Source organism: Mustela erminea, chromosome 5, assembly GCF_009829155.1.
Source record: "Mustela erminea isolate mMusErm1 chromosome 5, mMusErm1.Pri, whole genome shotgun sequence".
Lineage (NCBI taxonomy): Eukaryota > Metazoa > Chordata > Mammalia > Carnivora > Mustelidae > Mustela > Mustela erminea.
Genome location: NC_045618.1, coordinates 46090802 through 46116682, shown reverse-complemented (window position 1 = coordinate 46116682; position 25881 = coordinate 46090802). Strand labels below are relative to the sequence as shown.

At 48.6% G+C, this 25881-nt stretch overlaps 1 protein-coding gene across 3 annotated transcripts in view; it reads left to right on the top strand.

The window, feature by feature from the left end:
• PIF1 (PIF1 5'-to-3' DNA helicase) overlaps positions 1-25881 on the top strand; it is a 79706-nt gene that overhangs the window by 8076 nt on the left and 45749 nt on the right. For all 3 annotated transcript variants that reach the window (XM_032342857.1, XM_032342860.1, XM_032342855.1), the window contains exon 2: positions 1384-1561. In XM_032342857.1, the coding sequence (XP_032198748.1) occupies positions 1497-1561 (65 nt within the window). In that variant the 5' untranslated portion in view covers positions 1384-1496. The remainder of the gene's footprint in view (positions 1-1383; positions 1562-25881) is intronic.

Genomic DNA, 25881 nt, shown 5'->3' with positions numbered 1-25881 from the left:
CTTTACACTCCATTTTGAAGGATCCACAAAACTCCATTCAAAACTCCATTTTGAAGAATCTACATCTTCTACAGAAATCATAGCAGTGCTAGGGCAAAAATAAATGTGTAAGGACATTTGGTGTGGTGTTGCTTGTAACTGTAGGAAAGAAGAAACACTCCAGAGTCCACCAGTAGGGGTTAGTGATCATTTTACAATATATGTAAATCAAAGTTTAAGGCAACTTATACAGTGATGTAGGTCAATTTTGTTTTTTTGTTTTTGTTTCTGTTTTTGTTTTTTCAGTAAATCCGGAAAAAAACTAGAGGATAAAAATATATTGAGGTGCGGCCATACAAGGCAATACTGAACAGTTGTTAAAAAAAGAAATGAATGGGTTTATAAGTGCTGAGGTAGGAAGAATGCCTAAGAGATAGCAAGAAACAGAACAGGGAGTATAGTGTGAGTCCATTTCTCTGAAAACATTCTCCCACTGCTGCCTTTCAGTCTTTGTCAAATCTCCCTTGCCCATCTCAGGATGGCAAAATGGCAGATCCTTTGCTTTGCAGCCCCTTAAGAATATTAAAAGTCTGCTCCAACCCACTTTAAATTCGGCCTCTTCAAAGTACGTATTGCACAGAGCAACACGAGGCTTATCATTTTTTTTTAAAGATTTTATTTATTTATTTGACAGAGAGAAATCACAAGTAGATGGAGAGGCAGGCAGAGAGAGAGAGAGAGAGAGAAGCAGGCTCCCTGCTGAGCAGAGAGCCCAATGCGGGACTCGATCCCAGGACCCTGAGATCATGACCTGAGCCGAAGGCAGCGGCTTAATCCACTGAGCCACCCAGGCGCCCCGAGGCTTATCATTTTAACACATTTATTTCCCACCACGGCCCTCTGAAAGAGGTGCTATGATTATCATCTTCAGTTTACAAGTAAGGAAATTAAAGAATAGAGTTGTTAAACAGTTTTCCCTAAGTTGCACAGATCACGTTTGGCAGAACCAGTGTTTACAGTGTCAGAATCCATGCCCTTAACCATTCTGTGTGTCATTCTAGGCTCATAGGACTACAGAGAGCACTTTTTCTTGGTTCAGGTTTTCAGTAGGTACAGTATATATCATTAACTAGGTACACTAGCCTTTCCCCTGGTGAGGGACAGATAGCTTGTTTCCAGCATTGTGCTACCTATCACAAACATTGCTGCAATGAACCTCTTTGGTCAGGTATTTTTGTGCATCGTGCAAACATTTTGGTAGGTTAGATTCATAGAAGTCAAATCGCTGGGTCAAAGTGTAAATTTAAATTTGGATAGCTGTTCTAGTTACTTATTGCTGTAGGACAAACCACCCCCAAATACAATGCCTAAAGCCACCGCTTTATCTTATTCACAATTTTGCAGGTGAGGAATTCAGGAAGGGCTTAGCTGGACGGTTTATTTTTGCTTCTCTGCCAAGCCAGCTTCCTCACTCACAGGACAAGGCCTCACCACTTCTTGACCTCTCTCTGCAAGTGATGCCATACCCTCCAGGACTCCCCTGCATGCTTTGGGCTTCTCACAGCTGGTCATTGCAGTTCAGGTAAGAGGCAGGATGTGGAACCTGCTGGGCAAGTTAAGGGATATGCTTGGAACTATAACAGTGTCACTTTTGCTAGATTTTATTGGCCAGAGAACGTAAACACCAGCCCAAATTCAAAGGAAAGGATCGCCGACCTCCTTTCTCTATGGGAGAACTGTCAAAGAATTTGTGATCACCTTTATTCCACCACAGTAGCTATTTCCAAATTGCCCTCCAAAATGCTGGTCAGTTTACATTCCTGCAATGTTTGGGGCTGTCTCCCCATACCCTCACCAACACTATACGTTGTAAAACCTTTCATTGGTGCCAATCTGGCAGTTGAAAATGGCATTTCGTTGCTACTTTGTTATCTGTTTCTTACATTATGAGTGAAGGTGAGCATCTTTTCATGTATTTACTGTTCATCTGGAATTTTTCTTTCCTTATGAATTGCCCATTTTTTAATTTGGTTACCTCTTTTTCATGTTGACTTCTAAAATGTGTATATTAAGTATATTAGCTCTTTGTCTGACATTCTCTTACAAATAGTGTTCCCAGTGTTTGGTCTTTTAACTTTTCTCCATTTGGGTTTTTAATTTTTTTTTTTTATTAAAGATTTTATTTATTTGACAGACAAAAATCACAAGAGAGGAAGGGAAGCAGGCTCCCTGCTGAGCAGAGAGCATGATGCGGGGCTCCATACCAGGACCTTGGGATCATGACCTGAGCCAAAGACAGAGGCTTAACCCACTGAGCCACCCAGGTGCCCCTTTAATTTTTTTTTTTTAAAACGTGTTCAAATAATCAGTGTTTTACTTTAAGACTTCTGGGTTTTGTGTGGTGTGTTCCTCCCTTTTTCAGAATTTTTGTGCTAGTTTCAAATGTTTATTTTTCCAGAGGAAGATTAATATCATTTTCTGAAGCTCCCTCCCAATAGTGTTGGTATTTGGCTTGAAATAGCTTTCAATTGATAAACCCCTTAGAGAAAATGCACAACTTTACAATTGGAGGGCAGGGCTGGTCATCACTTTGTTTTGGGTCTTCTATTCTTTTTTTTTTTTTTAAGATTTTATTTATTTACTTGACAGAGATCACAAGTAGGCAGAGAGGCAGCCAGAGAGAGAGTGGGAAGCAGGCTCCCTGCTGAGCAGAGAGCCCGATGAGGGGCTCAATCCCAGGACCCTGAGATCACGACCCGAGCCGAAGACAGAGACTTAACCCACTGAGCCACCTAGTTGCCCCTGGGTCTTCTATTCTGTAGGACATTGGGGCTTATTGAGGGGTGGCAGTGCCATCTCAGGGAGGCCCCAGTACCCTGGGCACCTGTAGGGAAGGGAGCCCAAGAGCCCAGCAAGGGGCACCCTGGGGTCAGGTAGGCCCTGCACAGGCCTGTCCCTGGGAACCCAAGGCCCTGGGATGCCTAGAAAACAGCCCAAAGGTACAATCCCAGACCTCCATGCAGGGTGAGTTCTGGCCTGCCTAAAGGAAACATTCCTTGGAGGCCCAGGAGAGGGGCCAGATGTTACCTCAGAGAGCTGGTTCAGGAAGTAGGAGATTTCACAGAGCAGCACCTTGTTCAAGAAACCAAGTAGTAAGGCCTTGGCCAGGGACCATCCTACTGGTCTCAACATCACAGCCATGGGGAGAGGCAGGGATCTGCTCTGGGAACCACAGGTATGGGTGGTGGCTCTGGGCACAGGCCTTCAGGCTTGCCTTCCCAACCCTGCTGGGCTCCACTGGCTTCTGGCCACCCCGGGGCCTCAGACTGCAGCATCCAGCTCCTCCTTACCCAGGCAGGGGCCCAGAGGCTTGCCCATAGGCACCCAGGGAGACTGAGTGGCACTCGTGTATTCCCTGATCATTTGTTAAGTGCCTGCTATGTGCCCATCTGTGTCCTTGGGATGCAGTAGAGCAAAATTCCTGTCCTTCTGGAGCTGATAGACATAAAATAACTGTGGTGAAAATGTGAAATGTCAGGAGATAAGTGCTCCGGAAGACTAGAGGGCGAGGTAAAAGGACTTGGGGGCTGGGGGTGGGAGCAGCGGAGAAGGCAGTCATTGTTTCTGGGGAACATCCATTTGCCCTCCAGCTTGGCTCACCAGTGGGGACCCCGTGCAGGAAGGCCAGGAAGGAGCGCAAGGTGCTTGTTCTCCTGGCTCCTTCGCTGAAGGGTCACAGCTCCTATCTGGGGGCCCTCTCCCACAGTACTCTTTTTCCTGTTTCCAGCAGCCCCTTCCTTCCTTCCCCCTCAAGCCTGGGAGTGGTAAAGTTGCCCCATGCCCCCCGCACTTGGGCATAGCACTCTCCCTTGGGATGTCCTTACATCCCACTCACACCTTTGTGAACAGTCCTCGAATAATCCTAACTGGAGTGCAGTGTTCTGCTGGAATCCTGAGAAACACAGTGGCACCTGCATGGGCACGAAGGCAGGAAGGTGGTTTGCTGTGTAGATACCTAAGGGAAGTGTGCTCTCTGCAGAGGAGATTACCAGTGCAAAGGCCTGGAGAGGGAAAGTTACATCCGAACTTTTTTTTTTTTTTTTTTTTTTTTCCCTAAAGATTTATTTATTTATTTGACAGAGAGAGATCACAGTAGGAGAGAGGAAGGGAAGAGATCACAGAGAGAGAGAGAGGGAAGCAGGCCCCCTGCTGAGCAGAGAGCCCGATGTGGGACTCGATCCCAGGACCCTGAGATCATGACCTGAGCCGAAGGCAGCGGCTTAACCCACTGAGCCACCCAGGTGCCCCTTTTTTTTTTTTTTTTTTTGAGATTTATTTATTTATTAGAGAGTGAATGAGCCGGGGGGGGGGGGAGCAGAGGGAGAATCTTTAAGCAGACTCCCCAACGTGGGGCTCCATCTCATGACCCTAAGATCGTGACCTGAGCTGAAATCAAGAGTTGGACCCTCAACCGCCTGAGCCACCCAGGTGCCCTGGTATATCTGAACGTTTTGAAGAAAAGCAAGAGGCCAGAGTGGCTGGAGCAGAGGGGAGGAGAGAGGATTAGCACATGGTATCAAAGAGGTGGGTTTTGGGAGGTAAGGCCACTGGAGGCCCCAACTGAGAAGGCTGTTCTTCAACACTATTGCTCTGCTGCTATGTGGAGAGCCAGCTGTGGGGGCTCAGAGGTGGAAACAGGGAGGCCAGTGAAGGGGCTATTGCAGTATCCCAGGTGGCTGAGATGGCAGGAGGGAAGACATGAGCCCACGGGATTTGCTAGCAGGTTAGATGTGGGGGTTCAAGAACAAGGAGGCAAGGGTGCTTCAGGGTCTCTGGCCTATTGGACTTGTCTGGGCTGCTAGGTTTCATGTGGTGGCCCTGCACCCATCCAGCCTGGCCTTCACATCTGTCCCTCTGGGGGCCGCAGACCCATCTCTTCTCTGGCGTGCCGACTGGTCTGCCAGCCACTTCCAGGAGGGGTTCTTGAGCAGATCTCAGCCCCCTCTACTTGGGACCATCTCTCTGCTGGTCCTTGACCCTAGGATAGGAGTAGATTCTGGGCCTGGGGCACTGGCAACAGGGGCAAAGCCAGATCCCAAGAGGCAGCCCCAGTGAGCTGAGTATTGCTCCTCTAGTGACCAGCTTTCTGGGGGTACTCCCAGATCCACACTCTTCAGCCTGGGCCCTGTGGGTCAGCCAGACTCAAACATGACCTCCTCCTTCTTCCGTCATTCTCTTGGCTGGCTTCCTTTCAAGCTCCAGGCCTCTGTGGGGCCATCTGAGGCCTCAAGTGAAGAGCCTGCCCAGGGGTGGCCCAACCCTTCCTCAGGGACTTTGTCAGCCTTGGCCCCTCTTGCTGGACATGGTCTTTCAGAATTCCGGTTTGGAGGGCCTCCTCCCACAACATCCTGTGGGGTCACTTGCCGAGGTTGTCACTGCCTCAGCCACTGGATACCAGCTGATGCCTTCTGGACCAGCCAGACCTGGTCTCCACTGATAATAGCACCACCATCTAGACGTCCCCTGAGCCGGCTCCATGCTGAGATCTTCTCAGGCCCATCCACCCAAGTCCGCGGAGGTCCATCTAGCACTGATGGTCAGTTATAAGAGTGGGTTCTGAGGTATACTCTCTCCCACCGGTCTGCATCTGACCTTGGGCAATCACCTAACACTCCAAGTCTCCATTCCCTCAGCTGACCTCCTGGTGTCCCTCCCACATTGGAGATCCTCATAAGTACTTTCTGAAGAAGTTACTCAATGCAATACATTTAACACAATGCCTGATCCACAGTACATGCTCAGTAAAAGAGCTACTTATTCATTTATTTGACAGAGAGAGAGAGCGTACAAGTAGGCAGAGAGGCAGGCAGAGAGAGAGGGGGAAGCAGGCTCCCTGCCAGAGCCTGATGTGGGGCTTGATCCCAGAACCCCGAGACCATGACCTGAACTGAAGGCAGAGGCTTAACTCACTGAGCCATCCAGGTGCCCCTAAAAGAGCTATTCAAATCATCCCAATCTCTAGGTGAAGAAACGGAGGTTCAGAGAGAAATGGAACTTCTCCAGGACTACAGGCTAGGAAACGGTGGAGTCAGTTTCCCCTGTGCCCTGAGCCGTCCATCTACTCCCACCCCGGCTGTTGTCCCCTTCTTCCCTTCCACTGTGAGGCCCGCACAGAGTAGGTGTCAGCCCATAAGGAAACATATAGAGAAGCCAGGAGCTTATACTCTAAGCACCTGTCTTCATGGGAGGTACAAAGATGAGTTAAATAGTCTCAGCTCACAGGGGCTGCCCAGTCTGGAGCTGGGAGCCACAGTGCTCTGGGAGCCTCATCCTTCCCTATGTAGAAGATTCAGGAAACCTCCAAGGAGGAGTAACACTAGAGATTCAGGGACATGACTGGCTTTTTGAATCATACAGGTCACAAGAAATAGGGACCACACAATCTGAATTTTTAAAGACAGTCTTGAGTTTTAATTCTGGGACATCCTGTCCCATTGTTGGATAAAGGATCGAACGACCCAAAGAATCCAATATGGTAGCACTGAATTGACTTCTCACAATCAGGGATGGGGGCCACAAAAATCCATGGTACTCCACATGTCCTAAGCTTGACTTGGGGAAATAGGGCCAGGTACACAGATGCCACCTGCCCCAGCTTCATGGGTGTGTGTATGTCCTCAGAGACACTAACACCAGCCAAAGCTAAGGATCATCCACTCCCGGGTCATTCAGTGACTCACTGGCTTGAGCAGCACCCTCTGCCTGCTCCAGCAATGATCCTCGCCCCCGTGTGGGCACTGTAAGGTCTGGAGCGGCTGTGTGAATCCCCAGAGAAAACACCCTTGCCTTGTGTACTGCTTGTCCAGATGGAGGAGCAAGGCCTGGTAGAGGCAACACAAGGTTTTGGCTAGAATATCTCTGATCAAGACTGCTGCCCAGATATGGTGGCTTTGCTCCCTTAGCACAGCTCTGCAACCGTAGCGTTTTGCTACAGACCTGCCTTTCACATGGACTCCTGCCAGGACTTTTGGTTTCAGTTTCTGAGAGCCAAGAAACAAGTCCTGCCCTTTCCCTCTGCTGCCCTTCACACTCTCTCTCTTCCTCCTCTGTCTCTGCCCTTCCTTCCTTTCCCTCCCTGGTAAAACACCGGGCCTCTGGTCCCCTGCTCCGAGGGAAAGGATCAGTAAAAGGGGGAAGGGTGGAGTTAGAGGAGAGAAGAGAATCACCAGAGAAATCGCTCCATTCCCAGGGCTGCTTACTGTGCAACTCTAGGGGGTGCAGATTTAACATCTTGAGTTTGTCCCTGGGAAGCAGATAAGTTACAGCTGAATTCAGCCTCAGGGTCTCCTTTACCCTGGGGGAAGGAGGTGGTTGTCCCCCTGACTGCAACCAGGACCTGGAGTATTCTTCCACTGTGGAATGATGGTGGGAGCCCCGTGAAGTCACCCAGAGAGGCTGTGTCCTGGAACCTCTCCAAACCTCGGTTTCCTTCCCCAGTGAAATGGGTGTGATAATAGTCACCTTGCAAGTGGCTGTGAGGAATAAAGGGAATACTGTATGTTGTGGCACTGGCCCAGAGAAGGTGCTCAGAGGGAAGAGGAGGGCTCAGGGAGCTGGCCTCCCTGACTGAGGATAGGCCTGCGGAGGACAGTGGAACCACCAGGCCCAGCCACTGCCTGAACTCATGCTCCAGGGCAGGAAACCTACCTGGTTTCTTTTGGGTCCTATAGGCCACCCTCTAGCTTTCCTCTGCTGTGGGCTACCCCACCCCACCCCCTTGCATGACCGCACTTCCTGTATGCTTAGGGACAGCATAGCTCTGGAGGAACCCCCAAAAAGCCCAAATCCCATAGGCTGGCCTACAGCCCCACCCTCTGCCCTACCACCCCTGTGGCTCACCAGCAACCTTGAGCTACCTGACACCCCCAAACAAGCCCTGCATTGTCACACCCCCAAGCCTTTGCCCATGCTCTGTCCCTCCCGTGTCACATGCATGCTTTCTCCCCTCTCCCTGCCTCACAAGAGAGCTAAATCCCACTCATTGTTTAGAGACCAGCTCAAATGTCGCCTTCTCTGGGAAGCCTTTCCCAGTCTTTCCAGTAAAGAAAATAATCACCCTTCCTGTTGGCTCCATCAGCTCCACACTCTGTCAGAAGTGCTGTGGGGCTGAGTCAGTCAGGTCCCTACCCAGCCTCAGTGCCCTCATCTATGAAATGGAGGCAAATCCCCTATCCCAAGGGGGACAGTATTGGAGGACTTCAGGAAGCCCCTAACCATAGTGTGGGCATGCAGTCCATGCCCAGTAAACCCTAGCTGGCCCTTTAATTCCAGCCGGCCAACCCGGCAGGGAGCAGGAAGGGTGGGTCAGGCATCTTTTCCATCCATTTATTTCTGCCCTTTTCAATGGGTCCTCAGGTTCCCGCCCAGGGATGCTGACAGCCCACCTCTCATTGGAAACCAACAATGATTGACAGGCTCCAAATCCAATGATTGACCTAGTCCTTCCTGGAGCAGGTGGCACGCCCCACTGCCCTCTTTGGAGCCACTATCTGAGGAAGGCAGAGGCCTGGAGTAATTTGGGGGGTGGGAGTGATAGGTCTGACTTCCATGGGTACCCTTAGGTTGGCCTGCGCAGCCTGCCCGCCCCACCGATGACTCAGGTCTACTCCCCACCCTTCCCCTTCAGGAAGAGGCCTTGTCATAATCGCAGTTATGCTACCTAAAAATAGCTTCAGTTCACAGATACTGCATGAACACCAGGCCTTTCCACTCAGGGAAGAGGAAGGCCGTTTCCCCAGTGCATTCTCCCTCAGCCCCTCTTCAAAAACAGATCCTCTGGGGTGGAGTCCTAATGCTTCATGGATGGCTTCAGCAGCTGCTTCCTCCCCTGCTTGGGTGTAGAAGGCTTTTTGCTGCTTTGCGATCAGCTCCTCATATGTTCTCATTTGTCCTTTACACCAGAGATATGGGGCAGAGCAGCAGAGGTTTTTGTACCCATTTTGCTGATGCAGAAACCCAGACCAAGGGAGGGGAGGTGACTTGCCCAAGATCACACAGTGAGCTGGTTGTAGAGCTGAGGTTGGGCACCCGACTCCTCCTACAGTATTCTGTCTGCTCCAGCAAATGTCTCCTCAGAAAATGCCGTGGTCACAAGCAAGGCAAAAAGAGAAAGGGGAGAAGGGAAAGGTTGGACAGAGCACAGATTTGAGGAGCAAGACATTCTTGCAACAAATGTTTGTCAAGCTCCTGCTGTGTGCCAGGCACCACACCGGACCCTAGTGATATAGCAAGGAGCAAAAAGTCTACTTCCTGCTACCATGGAGTTCTATAGTTTAATGGAATGAGAGTTAACATTTACTGGCCATGTTCTTTATACCAGATGCTTTACAAAGCACTTTTCCATGTAATATAGAATTTAATTCTTACTAGCATCCCTATAAGGTAGAATATTGGACATTTGTCATTTGTGTTGGTCTCCTAGCATCTGAAATCCCTTCCAGTGTAGGGGTATTCTTCACTTGTGAGGAAGAGCCCAGCTTCCACGACTGAGACTAAGCATGCCATATGCTCCCTGTCCCAGCCTCCCGTGGAGCTTGAGGCTGGGCATGTGACCAACCTTGGCCAATTAGCACAACCACCCCAGACTCCATGTTTAGGCAGTAAGTGTATGGATCCATCCTGGCAGTCAGTTAAGGACGACAGGAGCCCCATCTGGTTTCCAGAGGCACCAACTGCCATTCATGGGGGCAGAGTCCCTCATTCACTGCTCGTGGAGCCAGTGTCTGTACCCAGTGGTAGCAGGTCGTGCTGTCCATCCAGCTGTGTGGAGACTGAACATGGGGGATAGTGGAGAAAGGAGAAAATCCTGCACTGCCTGTGGTGGGGATTCTTGCTGCTTTCCCCCAGGAGCAAGTGGGTGGGGTAGAACCTAGAAATGGCAGGGAGTCTGGAGCAGGGGTAAGACTTACTCAAAGGCCTTCCAGTCTGAGTCTAGTGATCTGAGCTGGGGTAGAAGTGGGCACTGGATGGTCTCAGAAGCCTCCACCTTGTGGCTGCATAATCCTCCCTACCTGATTCCCTGGAGAGCCCCTGTCTGTTCTCAGGCTGTCTCTTTTCTCCCACCCACCGTCCTCACCAACCCACTGACCCAGGCTAAGTTTTAGACCCTTGACCTCTGCCTGGACCCCTGTAACAGCTTCCCTTTGGTCCCCCTGCTTCAGCTTTGTGTCCTTGCATCCATGTACTACCATCCTTCTTCCTGGAGTCAGGGTGAGCCCCTGGGACACATGACTAATAAAGTCACACCTTTCCTTAAGCACCTGCCAGGATATCCTCACCCACAAATGCAACGCCTAGCACTCAAGCCCCTTAAACCCTGACTATGCACATCAATTCTCCAGCCCCGTCCCAGAGCCCTGATCCCACACCTCTTTGTCCAGTCATCCCACTCCATTGCCACTGTGCCCTGCTCCTTCCACTTTCTTGCACTGTTTTTTGCTTGTGCTGTTCCCTCCATTAGGAATGCCCTTCCCTAACCCCTCTACTCTTCTAATAAAATTGCATTTGTTCTTAAGGCAGCTTCAAGGGCCAACTTATCCATGAAGCTTCCCTCAACCGCACCTTGACTCCTAGTACTAGTACTAATTCCTTTTTCTTGTCGAGGAGAAGTTCTGTGGTATGTATAGGTACACAGGTTGCTGCTGCCTAGATCAGGGACTTTGATGTGAAGAAAGCTGTGCCTATGGGACCAAGAACCTGGGCTCTTGGTCAGACAGACCCAGGTTCCAGTCTAGGCTTTGCCATTTACATGCTGGGCCATTCAGACCCAGGTTCCAGTCTAGGCTTTGCCATTTCCATGCTGGGCCATCATGGGCAAGTCAGTTCACCTCTTCAATGCTCCATTTCTTCAGCTCCATTGGGCCCCATGACAAATTAGTAGTTTCCGTATCAGTCTCTTCTGTGAACCATGAGCAGCCCCTCCAGGCCCAGGATTGTCTGGAGCATGGGGCCCTTTACTACCCACCAAAGCCCTCTTTTCTCTGTGTCTCAGCTCCCCCACTTTCAGATCCACTTTCCACTATGGAAGCGTGAAACAGGTCAGAGGGGGACAAAGTGGGAGCCTCCAGTTGGGCATCTCGGGGCACTCAGGGAGAAGTGCATAGTTGTGCCCCATCTGTGTGACTAGCGGCTGACAGGTACAACTGTGTAAAAACTTGGGGTTGTATGAGTGTGTGTCTGTGGGGACACACGGGCTTGTCTGTGTGTATGTGTATAGCTGCTGTGGTTGTTAATTCAGAGCAAAAAAGCCCACACTTCCTGTTAAGAATCAATTAGAGAATTTTTTTAAAAAGACTTTATTTATTTGACACAGAGAGAGAGAGAGAGATCACAAGTAGGCAGAGGGAGAGGGAGAAGCAGACTCCCCACTGAGCAGGGAGCCAGATATGGGGCTCCATCCTGGGACCCTGAGATCATGACCTGAGCCAAAGGCAGAGGCTTAACCCACTGACCCACCCAGGTGCCCCCAACTAGAGCATTTTTATAGAAGCCCCACATCTCCCCAGCAGTGTCAACAGACTTAGGGGACGAGAAGTGGGCAAGGCAAGGCAGGAGGTTGGGAGTAGAGGGCAGGACTCCTAGGTTCTTGTCCCATTCTGTGGCCAAGTCATGGCATGACCCTAAACAAGTGACTGTACTTCTCTGGGCCCCGTTTCCCTTTCTGTAAAAGGGGGGGTGGTTAGACTAGGTGATCTCTGAACTCTGCTGCTCCCTCATTTTCGGAGATCCACATTAGCACCCAGAGTACACTCTTCAGAGGGAGACAGCACTCACAACCCAGATGTCCCGCTGAGCATACGCCTCATGCTGTGGATCTCACCCTTCCCTGGCCATCCTTGGAAGCACCTAGCCTCTTCCTTGAGGTTGTATCACGGAGGGGACAGGAAGGAAGTTTCCAGTGGGAAGGGCTTATCAGCAGCCAGGCTCCCACCCTCGTCAGTAACTTCCTCTCCACCCCCATCCCTACCCTAACCTCCTCCCTCCCAGTTCCCACATCCTCAACCAGAAGAGAAACAAATTAGTTCCTCAATCTGAAAAGGCAGGAGTCCCTGCCCTTTCTAGCCACCCCATCTACAGTGGGTGAGAATACACGGGGAAGAGTCTGGTTTCACAGTCAAGGCTGGTCTCCTCGTACTACAGATGAGAAAACCATAAACGGAGAAGGTCGGTGTCTTGCTCAAGGCACGCAAGTGAGATGGTGGCAGTGCCAGGATTGAACTCAACTTCCCACAGGCCTTTCCATACCATCAGGCTGCCCCTCCATGGAGGAAGCTCCCCAATTCATTCTCAGAGCACAAGAGCAGGAGCTTATACTGCAGCCTAGGGACCTGGAGTAGAGGCCAGGAGGCACTTCTCAACCTAGAATTGGTAGACCTGAACAGGTTCCAAAGTAACAGCTCCTCCCAGACATGCCTTCAGAATAGGCTACCCTTGAATGCAGCAGCTCCTTATGGTGAGGGTGATGGCTGAGGAGGCCAGGTTTCCTGCTCAAGTTATCTTTGCAGGGAAGGCAGGCAAGACTGAGAGGAGGAAGAAAGTTAACTTGGCCAGGCCCCATGTTCAGTGCTCCCACCTATGCCCGTGACAGCTTTAGGGGAGAGGATCCTTATTTTATAGATCAGGAAACTGAAGCTCAGAGAAGTTAAGTGACTTTCCCAAGGTCATATAGTTAGAAAGCACAGTTGATCACTGAACAATGCAGGAGTGCAGAACCCTGGCACAGTTGAAAATCTAAGTGTAACTTTTGATTGCCCCCAAACCTAATTAACTACTTATAGAGTACAGTTCACCTGAATGAATCCATACTGATACATAAACCATTGATTAACATCAGCTCATTGAACTCAAGATTTCATAGATGCTATTGCTTGGAAATAGGCAGAAGAAATTGTTTTTGTTTATCTTTTGATGCCCTTTACCCATTTCTGCCCCCTTCCCCCCAACTTCTAGCAATCACCAATCTCTTCTCTGTTTCTATGTGCTTGGGTTTTTTTTTAATTTTTGTTTTTGTTTTTTAGATTCCACATGTAAGAGAGGTCATATGGTTTCAGCTTTCTCTGTCTGACTTTCTTAGCATAATGCCCTTGAGGTCCATCTGTGTTGTTGCAAATGGCAGGATTTCATTCCTTTTTCTTTTTGCCGCTTGGCAAGCAGTGGTTTATTAAGGAGACTTACAGAGAGAAGCATGTCTTAGGTGGCAGCAAGATGAATAGATCTTTGGCGATTTCAGTCCTTTTTGAGGCTGAATAATATTCTACTATATACATATACTACAATTTCTTTATCCATTCATCCATTAATGAACATTTACATTGTTTTCATCTTGGCTATTGTAAATAATGCTGCAGTGAACATGGGAGTGCAGATGTCTTTTCAAATTAGTGTTTTCATTTTCTTCAGATTAATACCCAGAAGTAGAACTGCTGGATCGTATGATAATTCTGTTTTCAATTTTTTTTAAAGATTTTAATTATTTGAGAGAGAGAGAGCAAGAGAGGGAATACAAGGAGGGCGAGTGGCTGAGGGAGAAGCAGACCTTCACTGAGCAGGGAGCCTGATGTGGGGCTCCATCCCAGGACTGTGGGATCCTAACCCAAGCCGAAGGCAGACGCTTAACCACTGAGCCACCCAGGCTCCCCTGTTTTCTATTTTTTGAGGAACTGCCCTACTATTTTCCATAGTGGCTGCACCAATTTACATGCCCACCAATAGTACACAAAGGTTCCCTTTTCTCCACATCCTCATCAACACTTATTTCTTGCCTTTTTGACACTAGCCATTCTAACAAGTGTGAGGTGGTATTTCCCTGTGGTTCTGATTTGCATTTCTCTGATGGTTAGTGATGTTGTGCTTCTTCTCCTTGAACCTGTTGGCCATCTGAATGTCTTCTTTTGAAAAATATATATTCAGATTTTCTGCCCATTTTTCCATCAAATTGTTTGGGGATGTTGCTACTTTGTACAAGTTCTTTATTTTATTTTTTATTTTTTTATTTGAGAGAGAGAGTAAGAGAGAGCATGAGCAGGGGTGGGGAAGAGGGAGAAGCAGGCTCCCAGCTGAGCAGGGAGCCCAAAGCTCGATGCTCCATCCCAGGACTCTGGGATCATGACCTGAGCCAAAGCTAGATGTTTAATCAACTGAGCCACCCAGGTGCCCCCTTTTATCTTTTTTTCATGTATTTTAGACATTAATGCCTTATCAGATAAATGACTGGGGCAAATATTTCCTCCTATCGGTACATTGCCTTTTTATTTTGTTGATGGTTTTCTTTGCTGTGCAGAAGCTTTTTAGTTTGATATAGTCCCACTTCTTTATTTTTTCCTTTTGTTACCTTTGCTGTCAGATTCAAAACCCTACACTAAGACCTGTGTCAAAGGCCTTGTGGCCTATGTTTTTTAATAAGAATTTTATGGTTCCAGGTCTTACATTCACGTCTCTAATCTATTTTGAGTTAATTTTTGTATATATGTTAAGATAGTGGTCTAGTTTCATTCTTTTGTTTCTGTTGTCCAGTTTTCCTAACACCACTTACTGAAGAGACTGTCCTTTCCCCATCGTATATCCTTGACAGCTTTGCCATATATATGTAGGTTTATTTCTGGGCTCTCTATTCTGTTCCATTGATCTCTGTGTCTGTTTTCATCCCAATACTGTACTGTTTTAATTATTATAGCTTTGTAATAGAGTTTAAAATCAGGGAATGTGATGTCTGCAGCTTTGTTCTTTCTCTGCACTAAATTTTGAAAGGAATTAAGGATTAAAAGCAAGATATTAAATGGAAAATGGAAGTTCAGGTAACAAAAATCTGGAAAATGATGTGTGAATGGATGGAGCTTTAGAAGCAGTGCTCGAGGGACGCCTGGGTGGCTCAGTTGGTTAAGCAGCTGCCTTCGGCTCAGGTCATGATCCCAGGGTCCTGGGATCGAGTCCCACATCGGGCTCCTTGCTCGGCAGGGAGCCTGCTTCTCCCTCTGCCTCTGCCTGCCTCTCTGTCTGCCTGTGCTCGCTCGCGCTCTCTCCCTCTGTCTCTGAAAAATAAATAAAATCTTTAAAAAAAAAAAATTTAGAAGCAGTGCTCGAAAGCCCGTGGTCAGAGGCAGTGAATACGGGTTTCTGCCTGACCACCATGGTGGCAAACACCTGAGGGACCCCTGAGTGTGGTGCCCCTGTCCAGTCCTCGGGGCCCTGCAGGCCTGGGCTCAGGTATGTGTGCAGGGGCCAGTCCTAGGGAGATGTGGGTGGGGGAGGGGATCGTCTGAGCTTCTGGGGAAGGAGGCAGGCAGGAAGAAGTATGAAATGGAGCCCCTGGGCACCTGGAGTCAGCGTGGAGGAGAGGCTGAAGCTCTCCCCAAGGCCTGCTATGTGTGGGTGCCCCTTCCTCCCCCAGTTTTAGGTCCTCATTTTGGGTCCCGGTTCCTACTCTTCTCTGTCTGTATCAGTTTCAGCCTTGCTCACTTTCTGAGGAGCCATCCAGGCAAGAGGGAAACTCTGGGCTTCCCTAAGGGGCAACTGCATCCCTGGGCGTTCTCTCCTGGGCCTGGCCAAGGGAGCCAGTTCCATACGGCTGAACATCAGGCCAGGCAGCTGGCCGGCCTCCGGGACCCAGGGGACTAAGGGAGGATGCTGAACCCAGAGAGGGCCTGCCTGGCTGACCCTGCAGTCTGGGGTCAGTCCCACAGGGGCATGTCATCAAGGAGGTCGAGTAAACTCACTCCAAAGCTAACACAGAAGAACCCCCGGGGCAGCAGGGGACCAGCATCTTCCTGGTCAGGAGGAAGCCCTGTTGGGGGGGTTGGGGAGGAGCTCCATTTTCCTTCAGCCCCTTGCCATTCCTGGCTCTTGGATCTGCCCAGCCTGCCTTCATTGCTCGTGGCCTGTTCACTCACTCAGAATTGGAATACTGAGTGATCATATTCGTCAGTAAACATTTCTAGGATGTTTTCCCTGCAAACTCTGGGCCAAGTGTTCTTCACACAGGATTTTATTGAGTCTTCACAAGAACGATGAGAGTAGATCCTGTTATTATATAAGCTGAGTCTCAGGGAAGGAAGCTGTCTTGCCCAATGCCAGACAAAAGGCAAGGAAGAGCCAGGATTCAATCTGATTCTGAATGGGTGCTCTTTTCCCCATCCGCATGAAGGAGAGCTCACCACTGGAAAAGAAGTCAGGTCTTCAAATTAGACTTGATCTCCAATTGAAATCCAAAGCCCACCCCCTGGGAAAAGCCACCCTTGAAGCTTTCTTTACTGCTGTCCTTTACCTTAGCACCATAAATGATTTCTCACTCACCACCTCATGTAGTTCATGCCAGCAAGGTCAGATATGATGCCCATTTTATAGCTGAGGAAACCAAGACCCAGGGAAGGGTGACCATAGGCTACAAACCCCTGAACAACATCGTGACCCTCCCCTCTGTTGGGTCTGCCATTCTATCCACACACAACTTTCTCAGGACCTGTCTCCCAGAACACATTGTGGTAGGAGGGAGAGGAGCCAGCAAGAGGAACCAGGGCCCAGGAGGGAGGGTAATGAAGGGAACACGTGGTTTGTAAGGAGAGGGCAGACTATCTGGGCCTTTGGGCCATCCTGATTGCAACCTCATGCCCTTGCTAGACTTCCAGAGCCGCCTGTAGAAATGTAAGGGCCACCCTTTGTGAAAGCAAGAGCCGTTGTGCATCCTCTCCCCTACAGTTATCCTGCCAGCAGCCTATCCTCTAGCCAAAAGACCTCCAGTTCCTTAACCATTCCACTCAGGACATTGTCTGATTATGGTGAGTGTACCTGGAGAGGAAGAACGAAGATTCAGGGCTGTTTCAGTTGAGTTGAACAGTGTGAGTGTCTGTTTGCGGGAGAAGATGTTTCTGCTAATGGACTGTTAGAAGCATTCAGCTGGAGAACTGTGGATTGCTCACTGTCCAGTGACGGTGGGGAGTTGAATTTCACTTATGTCAAGTAACCAGACTGGCATTCAGGTTTCCAATGTAACTGGAAAATAGTCTTTAAAAACTCAGGATCCACTTTTTTAAATTTTAAAAAATATTTTATTTATTTAACTTTTTTTTAAAAAAGATTTATGTATTTATTTATTTATTTATTTGACAGACAGAGATCACAAGTAGGCAGAGAGGTAGGCAGACAGAGAGGAGGAAGCAGGCTCCCTGCCGAGCAGAGAGCCCAATGTGAGGCTCGATCCCAGAACCCTGGGATCATGACCTAAGCTGAAGGCAGAGGTTTTAACCCACTGAGCCACCCAGGCGCCCCTTTATTTATTTAACTTATTTGAGAGAGAGTGAGAGAGCATAAGCAGAGGGGAGGGGAAGAGGGAGAAGCAGACTCTGTGCTGAGCAGGGAGCCTGATGAGGGACTCAGTCCCAGGACACCAGGATCATGACCACAGCCGAAGGCAGACACTTAACGAACTGAGCCACTCAGGCACCTCAGGATCTACTTTTTAAATGGGGGTGTCTCCTCTAGGTCAGGGGCTCTTCACCTTTGTGTATGCTATAGCCTGCTTTGTCATCTGGTGAAGCCTATAGACCCCATTTCAGAATGTTAAATGTACACAATAAAATAACATAGGCTTATAGAGGAAACCAACGAACTTAAAATATGTTTAACAAAAATATTTTTTTCTTTTTTTAAATAAATATTTTATTTATTTGTTTGACAGAGAGTGAGAGAGGGAACACGAGCTGGGGGAGTGGAAGAGGGAGATCAGGCTTGGAACCTAACACGGGGCTTGATCCTGGCACCCTGGGATCAGGACCCAAGCCAAAGGCAGACATCTAATGACTGAGCCATGCAGGCACCCTCCCAAATTTTTTTGATGTAGTAATGGTGCTTCCTATTTGAGGCATGAAATATCAAGATCTAGCAATAGGTCTAATAACTACTGTAGTTTTGAAATAGTGATGAACGTAAACCATATTTTGAAATATCTGAAAAAGCTATAATGGTGATTTGAAAATATCTGTAACTCTATCAGTGACACCATCACAGGTCCTCCCTATATGGCTGTGGTTTGTTGCCACATCACTGAAGAGAAAAAATTTAGGTAGAGGTCAGTGAAAATAAAGATGTATTTTTTTCTCTTCTAGATTTTTCGATTCCTTGAATTCTCTTCTTAGGTCTTTGGGGAATCCCACAGACCTCAGATTAAGAACTCCTGGTCTAATTCTGTCTTGTATTTTATAGCATGTATATGTAATTGCATCTAATGTAATTTTTAAAACCTGATTAAATTTGCAAATAAAGTGCCTCTCAGCTAGTAGGTCTCAGTAAAGGAGGGTCTTTTGGGGCTATGGTTACTCTACTCAGCATTCTTCAGGGGAAAGTGCAGCCTCTGCTCACGTAGAAGGCGTAGAAGGCGAAGCTCCCTAGGCTGCATAGAGACACTGCCCCAGATGCTTTCAGAGGGCTCAGCCCTGAGCCAGGCCTTCCCCCACCCGCATGACTTTTGTGCCCCTGCTCTTTTTAACACCACTCAGCAGGAGAGGAACCAAATTAGGTCTGGGGTTATTTTGACCGGCCTTCAACCCTGGGGAAGCTCTGGCCTCCCAGGCACTCTGAGGCCCCTCAGGCCTTCTGCACCCAGCGCCCAGAGCCGTCTGCATCGTGGGAATCCCCCGGAAGCTCTTAGGCGCCTGTTTCCCCTCTTGACTCATTCGTGTGCAGGAGGAGCACAGTCACGAGCCAGCGTGACTAGGTCAGCACTGACAGGCTCACAAGACACTTGGCTGGAAATCAGGCCACAGACATGGGCGGTGAGTTGGGAGGCCTGCAGAGCCTGGGGAACAAACAGAAGCTAGAGGAGAGGTCCACTCCAGCTCCTCCGGCCTCAGGAAGCGGCCCAGCCAGAGCTCAGGCTCTGACTCCCCAGAGCTCATCCCCCCACATCTCCTGTACAGCCTCCTGCCCATTGCCAGGCCACCCTTCCCCCTGCCCAAATTGTCAGTGCCGTGGCGGACTTGTGCCCATCTGTGTGGCCCAGGTCTGCCACTGTCTTCTCCTGCTCCAGAACACGTCCCCCTCATCCTTTCCTTTCTGCTTTCTAATCAAAACCCATCTGTTCAAACAACAGAAAAACAAACAAAACAAAACAAAATGAAAAAAACAGTTGTTTTGTGTCCCTTCAGCCTCTGCTGTCCAGGACAGCTCCCAGTTAGGTGAGGTATATAGAATCTGGAATTAAAGATCTGTATTCAAAAAAAAAAAAAAAGATTCGTATTCAAGTGTTGGTTCTGATTAGCTACAAAATTCCCTGCCTCTCTGAGCCTTATTCAATGTCCTCATCTACTGCATGGACAAGTTTAAGGGCTTGTCCGTGTTTAAATTCATAGCTGTTATGAGAATCAAAAACATTTATTTATTTATTTATTTATTTTTAAAGATTTTATTTATTTATTTGACAGAGATCACAGGCAGGCAGAGAGGCAGGCAGCGAGAGAGGAGGAAGCAGGCTCCCTGTTGAGCAGAGAGTCCGATGCGGGGCTCAATCCCAGGACCCTGAGATCATGACCTGAGCCGAAGGCAGCGGCTTAACCCACTGAGCCACCCAGGCGCCCCTCAAAAACATTTTTATTTATTTTTTATTTTTTTTTTTAAAGATTTTATTTATTTATTTGACAGAGAGAGATCACAAGTAGGCAGAGAGGCAGGCAGAGAGAGAGAAGAGGAAGCAGGCTCCCCGCTGAGCAGAGAGCCCGATGCGGGACTCGATCCCAGGACCCTGAGATCACGACCTGAGCCAAAGGCAGCGGCTTAACCCACTGAGCCACCCTGGCGCCCCTCAAAAACATTTTTAGATGTGAAATCACTTTATAAAGTTTCATAGCCATTTTCAAAGCACTTTCATAGCTATAATACAGGACCCATGGCTGATAAGTTCCATCCGCAAAGTCTTTCTGGAACAGCACAATGGAATGGCTTTAGTGGGAGTGTTTGGTGGAGAGCGCCATCTAACCAGAGGGCCCTGCCACATGTTCCTACCTTGCGTGGAAATCGTATCTCCACAAAGGCCCTTGTAGGCAGAATCTGGTCTGGAATATGGGTAGGAGTTTGCAAACTCCCACAGAATGATCCCCAGCCCCCAGTTGATACTGACTTGCTTCTGCTTTAGATGTGATTCACCAGTTTGTCTCAACCATTGTTAAGGGGAGAGGAGAAGGAAGGATCAAACATCTGTTTCTGAGGAGGAAAGCCGGGAGGTGCAGGCCCATGTGGCTCACAGGAAGGCATTTTTTTTTCTTTTTTTTTAAGATTGTATTTATTTATTTGAGAGGGAGATCACAAGTAGGCGGAGAGGCAGGTAGAGAGAGGGGCAAGCAGGCTCCTTGCTGAGCAGAAAGCCTGACTCAGGGCTCCATCTCAGGACTCTGAGATCATGACCTGAGCAGAGGTTTAACCCACTGAGCCACGCAGGAGCCCCAGGAAGGCATTTTCAAACTGTTTGTTAGCGTGGGGGCCTGGAGTATGACCTGCTAGGGAATCTTGCAGGGGTTTAGCCCCAGAAGGCCTGGATCCCAAACCCTGCTAAACCACACCCAAACTGTGTGCCCATGGTCATCTCTGGGCCTGCATTTCCTGTCTGTACAAGGCCTGTGGTAATCCTCAAGTCAGCAGAATAGCGGAGCATTCATGGGTTCACAAGACAGCTGGGTTGCAGGGAAAGGTGCCCACCCGCCTAGCCTCCCAGTGTCTGCAGCCTCAATGAGGCCCACCCAGCACAGCACTTGTCTGGGCCTCCCATGTGTCTATCTCCCCGTCGGGTGGGTTCCTATGAGAGATCGAGCAGCACTTTTTCATCTTACACTTGCATTCATTGTGCACACAGGCCGCATGGAGGCTGGAGAGCGGTGCACCTGTGATTATTTCAGAACTCACACTGTAGCCAGGCCAGACGCCCAGGAAGGCCCCTTGCTCCCTGGGAGGCCAGGATCTCATGTCTACATTAGTGTTGTTTTCAGAGATTTCATTTAGTGTTCCCCTCTGGGGTCATAGAAAATCTCATGCCCAGCCAGCAGTAGCTCCTGTGTCTGGGACCGCTCCATCAGTGCCTTTCTCCTGCTTTGGGGCCAGTTTGATTCAAACCCCAGCTCTGCTGCTGACTAGCTATACCCTTGGGCAGAGCACTTAAACATTCTGTGCCTGGGTTTCCTCTTCTGTAAAATGGGAAGAATACTTCAATCTACTGCTGGGTAGGTGTATATTCAGCTTGATAAGAAACGTCAAATTTGTTTTCTAAGGGGATCGTGCCATTTACATGCGCAATAACTGCCTAAGAGATGTTATAATATGTAATATGATATAAGATGGTAACTGAATTTTCTAGGTTGAATATTGAATAATTATTTAAACACAGTCCCATGATATTTCAGAAGGGAAGGGAAAAGTATGGCTTGCTTTCTAACTTATGAATTCCAGTGTATACAGCCTATCGAATGACACTCAGGATAATACAAGAGTATTCCCTAACAAGAAAATCAAAATGTCCAAAGCCAAGTTTAAGGTAAAGATACTTTAATTCATTCATGTCTGTATGGGCTCTTTGCGATTTTTAAAGACATCTGATTCTCTGGAGGTTAGAAGGGTCCATATCCCCTTCAACCTCTGTATTGTCAAACTTTGAAATTTTTGCCAGCCAAATGGATGTAAAATGGTATTCATTATGGTGCTTGTTTGCACTTCTCTGAATGCTAATGCAGTTGGGTATGCCTTCATATGCTTATTAGCCATACACATTTTCCCTTTGGTCAAATGCCTATTCATATCCTCTGCTCATTTTTCTCTTGCATTGTTTATCTTTTCGTTTAACTGATTTGTAGGAGTTCTCTATTTTTTCCTATATACTGTTTTTAAGAAGACATTTATTTATTTTGAGAGAGAGTGTGTGTGAGCAGAAGGAGAGATAGAGGGAGAGGGAGAGAGAGAAAGAATCTCTGACACAGGGTTCGATCTCACAACCTTGAGATCATGACCAGAGCCGAAATCAAGCCAGAGGCTTAACTGACTGAGCCACCCAGGTGCCCCTTCCTATATATTCTTAATACTAATCCTTTGGTTATATAAAATAATTTCTCTTCTTCTAGTTTCTCTTTTCACTTTACTCAAGGTGTCTTTTGATGAGAAGTTCATTGTAACAAAGTGAGATATCAGAAAGATACCATATTTTTTTCTAAAAGTTTTCATGTTTGGCTTTGAAGTTCTTGATCCATTACTCCAATCCGGAGTATGTGGTGTGAGGTAGGAGTTTTCCTTTTCCCTATGGATAACTGAATTTTCTAGGTTGAACAGTCCAAGAGCAATCCTAACTGATTTTGAGGGGTCAGGGAGGGAGGACCCAGCTGAGGTCTGACTGACATAGAATTCCCTCTCAGCCTGGCCAAGGGCTTCCCAAGGGACTCACACCCAAGAAGTCTAGAGACAAAAAAGAGCCACACTGCCTCTTTGCCCAAGTAGCCCCTGCCTGCTTCTAAACTATTTTATTAATAGGCATAACTATTTTATTAATAGGCATAACATACACATATGGCAAATAATAATATGATAACAATTCAAATAGTACCAAAAAGTATCAGATAGAAAGTTAAATTTTCCCACGTTCAGAACCACTGCCCAGAGGCACCACTGTAGTAGTCAGTGACTTTTACTTTTTGTGAATTCTCTCCCTGACTGCAGAGAGTATGGTTTTTTTTTTTTTTAAAGATTTTATTTATTTATTTGATGTCTCTGTTTCTTGACGTATCTACCCTAGAGTAACTCTATTCATTGTCTGCCGGGAAAAAAAGGTTCGTCTACTTACATCTGCCCCAGCTCTCCTCCCTTCTCACCCCGTTCTCAGTACTTGGCTTTTTAAAACTGATTGCTAGAGGGGATGCCAGCTCCTGCAGCTGCTGCCACAGCTATGCCTCAGGAAGCCCAGCCCTGTGAGGTTGCCCCGCAGGAGGATGTCGGAAAGGACATCCCATCACCCCATTTCCTGATTGCAGCCATCAACACTGAACTGGACAGAAGGAAAACAGCCTTTTGGTGGCTGGGGCTCTTGCCAACAAGGGTGCACATGAAAAGACTGGGCCTGTTTCCTGAGCAGCAGGAGAGCCCTGGAAGAGCTGGAGAAGAATGTTGTTCGTGTGTGACCTTGGGCAAGTCTCTTCCCTAGTCCCTCCATCTGTAAAATGCAGGTTTCTGAGGTCACTCCCACAGCAGACTCTGTGTGCTAAGAATTAGAGTGGCGGCTTTCTGATGAGGAGAAGCGAGGCTTTCCTGAGAGATTGTGTGATGATAGGCTGATGAGAGGAGCAGCTGGCATTTCCTGAGTGCCCTCTGTGGGCCAGGCACTCTCCAGAGGAATCCTCACAACCCTCAGCTCGTGTTATTCTCCTCATTGAACAGATGAGGAAACTGAGGAGCTGAGAAGTCAGGCAACTTGTCAGAGGTCACCAGGGCAGAAGGTCTGTGCCACCAGTCAAATCCAAAATGAGTCCTGCTGAAGAACTCAGATATTTGAAAATGCTGAAAACCTCTAGAGTCCCTCTGGGCCTCTAGAAAACAGGTTGGAAGGTGGCAGTTTAACCCTTTCTGAGCTCGAGGAGACTCTGCCTCCCACACCCACTGGAGGGACTGATCCTAGCCCAGGTCGAGCGAGCCATTCTCAGACCAATTCCTTTCAGGGAGCCTTTTGTAGCCAGACAAGACTAGGGGGCTGTTTAGCCTGGGGAGACCTTTGCTCACCTTCAGTAAGGATTCTGAAAACAGGTTGGAAGGTGGCAGTTTAACCCTTTCTGAGCTCGAGGAGACTCTGCCTCCCACACCCACTGGAGGGACTGATCCTAGCCCAGGTCGAGCGAGCCATTCTCAGACCAATTCCTTTCAGGGAGCCTTTTGTAGCCAGACAAGACTAGGGGGCTGTTTAGCCTGGGGAGACCTTTGCTCACCTTCAGTAAGGATTCTGAACAGTTCAGACTGGTTTGGGGGCTATTCTTTCCCATAGGCCTCCCCAGAGACAGAGCTGTTCACATACCAACACCCCCATCCCACTGATAGGCACTATCTCAGCCATACCACATCCCAGGGACTTTGGGGACCCACAGGCCTCAGCCTCAGCATGGCCTGGCATTGGCCCCAGCTGGGGCAGGTCTGCTTCCCTTCAGGCCCAAGGCCACAGGCTGGGAAGGAAATGGAGGTGGGAGGAGCCCAGAAACGCTGACTTGGTTGGAAGTCTGCCTGGGAGGGAAGAAGAACAGAAAGGCCCAGCCCAGTGCTATGGGCAAAGCCAGAAAAGCTGCCCTGGCATCTCTGTGGATTCAGGGACAGGGACCTCTTCTTGACCACCCAGCCCTGGCTTGTGGCCAAGAGGCTGGGGGAAAGGTCCTAATTGTGTCACACTGTAAGGGACTGAACTAGAGCCTGGCCATGGTGGCCCAGACTATGGAGGTTTTCCCCCACCAGCAGCCAAGTTGGTGGCTGGTGGGCAAAGAAATGCCCATGTGTTAAATGAGCCCCTTCCCTCAGAGTCCAGTCTGGGACTCTGCACTTCTGAGCCCAATATATAGAAATGAATGAAACAAAGAGGCACACACACACACACAAAAAACAAGCTTCTTTGCTTTTATGTGAGGGCAGGAGCCCCTCCAAGCTGGGGAAAATGTAACAAACCCCCAGAGACCTACGTCTGAGCTGCTGAACTCCTCTGATACTGTGGCCTGCCAGGGACAAGTGTCTTGCGTGGCCACAAGCGACTTGTCTCCTCCCTCTTCATGCTGTCCTGGTTACAGCAGTGAGACTAGAAATTGTCCATGTAGGTCAGGGCTTCTCAAGCTCAGCACCACTGACATCTTGGGCCAAATGTCGTGGAGGTTGTCCTATGCACTGTGGTACATTTAGCAGCATCTCTGGCCTCCACACTCCCAGTTGGGACAAAAACACCTCCAGATGTTGCCACATGTCCCCTGGAGGGCAGCATGGCCCCCCACTGAAGAATGCTGCTCTAGAGATCCATTCTTTCCTTTTTCTTTGGTAATAAGACTCTTGATTTCCAGTTGGCACGTGTTCACCAGGAAGAAAGCCCAAGAAACTGGAGGATCATCCTTGCAGCTAGGTGTGACCATTTGACTAAAATCTGGCCAATGAGAGGTGGGCAGAAGTGCAACTTCCAGAAAGTATCTTTGAAGGGAAGGTGTGTGTCCTTTTGACCCTGTCTCCCTTCCCAGCAGTTAGAATCCAAGTAATGTGATGGGAGCCAAGTTGCTGGCAGGTCATGAGGTAGAAGTCAAGTGATAAGATGGCAGAACAGTAAGAGGTGACCTAGTGACCTTAGAGCTGCTGTACTAGGGATAGACTCTACTGCTAGACTCGACTCACAAGAGAGAAAACTAGTGTCCCTGTTATCTTGGCCTAACTCCCCCAGGGCTGAGTTTGGCCTCTGATGAACTCTCCTGACGCCATGGCCTCTTATAGGTCATGCTCAAATCTAATCCTACAACATCTAAGATATAACTCTGCCATAGTTGCGGCTTCAATCACCCACTGTCTAGATGCCCAAGATCTTCAGATTTGCTCCAACTCAGTTCTGGTAGCTCACTGGACCCCTCACACAATTGCCATCCTCTCCCCAGCCTGCTCTTCCCCACTCTGCTCCCCGTCTCAGGAATGGGCACCTGTAAGTCATTGATTTCCCTCCCTCCCACTCCCACATCCACGAGACCCTAAACCCCCATTCTACCTCTTAGAAGGATTCTACTCCTCTACTCTACCTCCTGTGCTGCTGTCCCAGCTCAAGCCCTCACCCCTTGTCCATTGCTGCCTCCTAATTGGTCTCTCTGCCTCCAGTCTCCAACCCACAGCCTG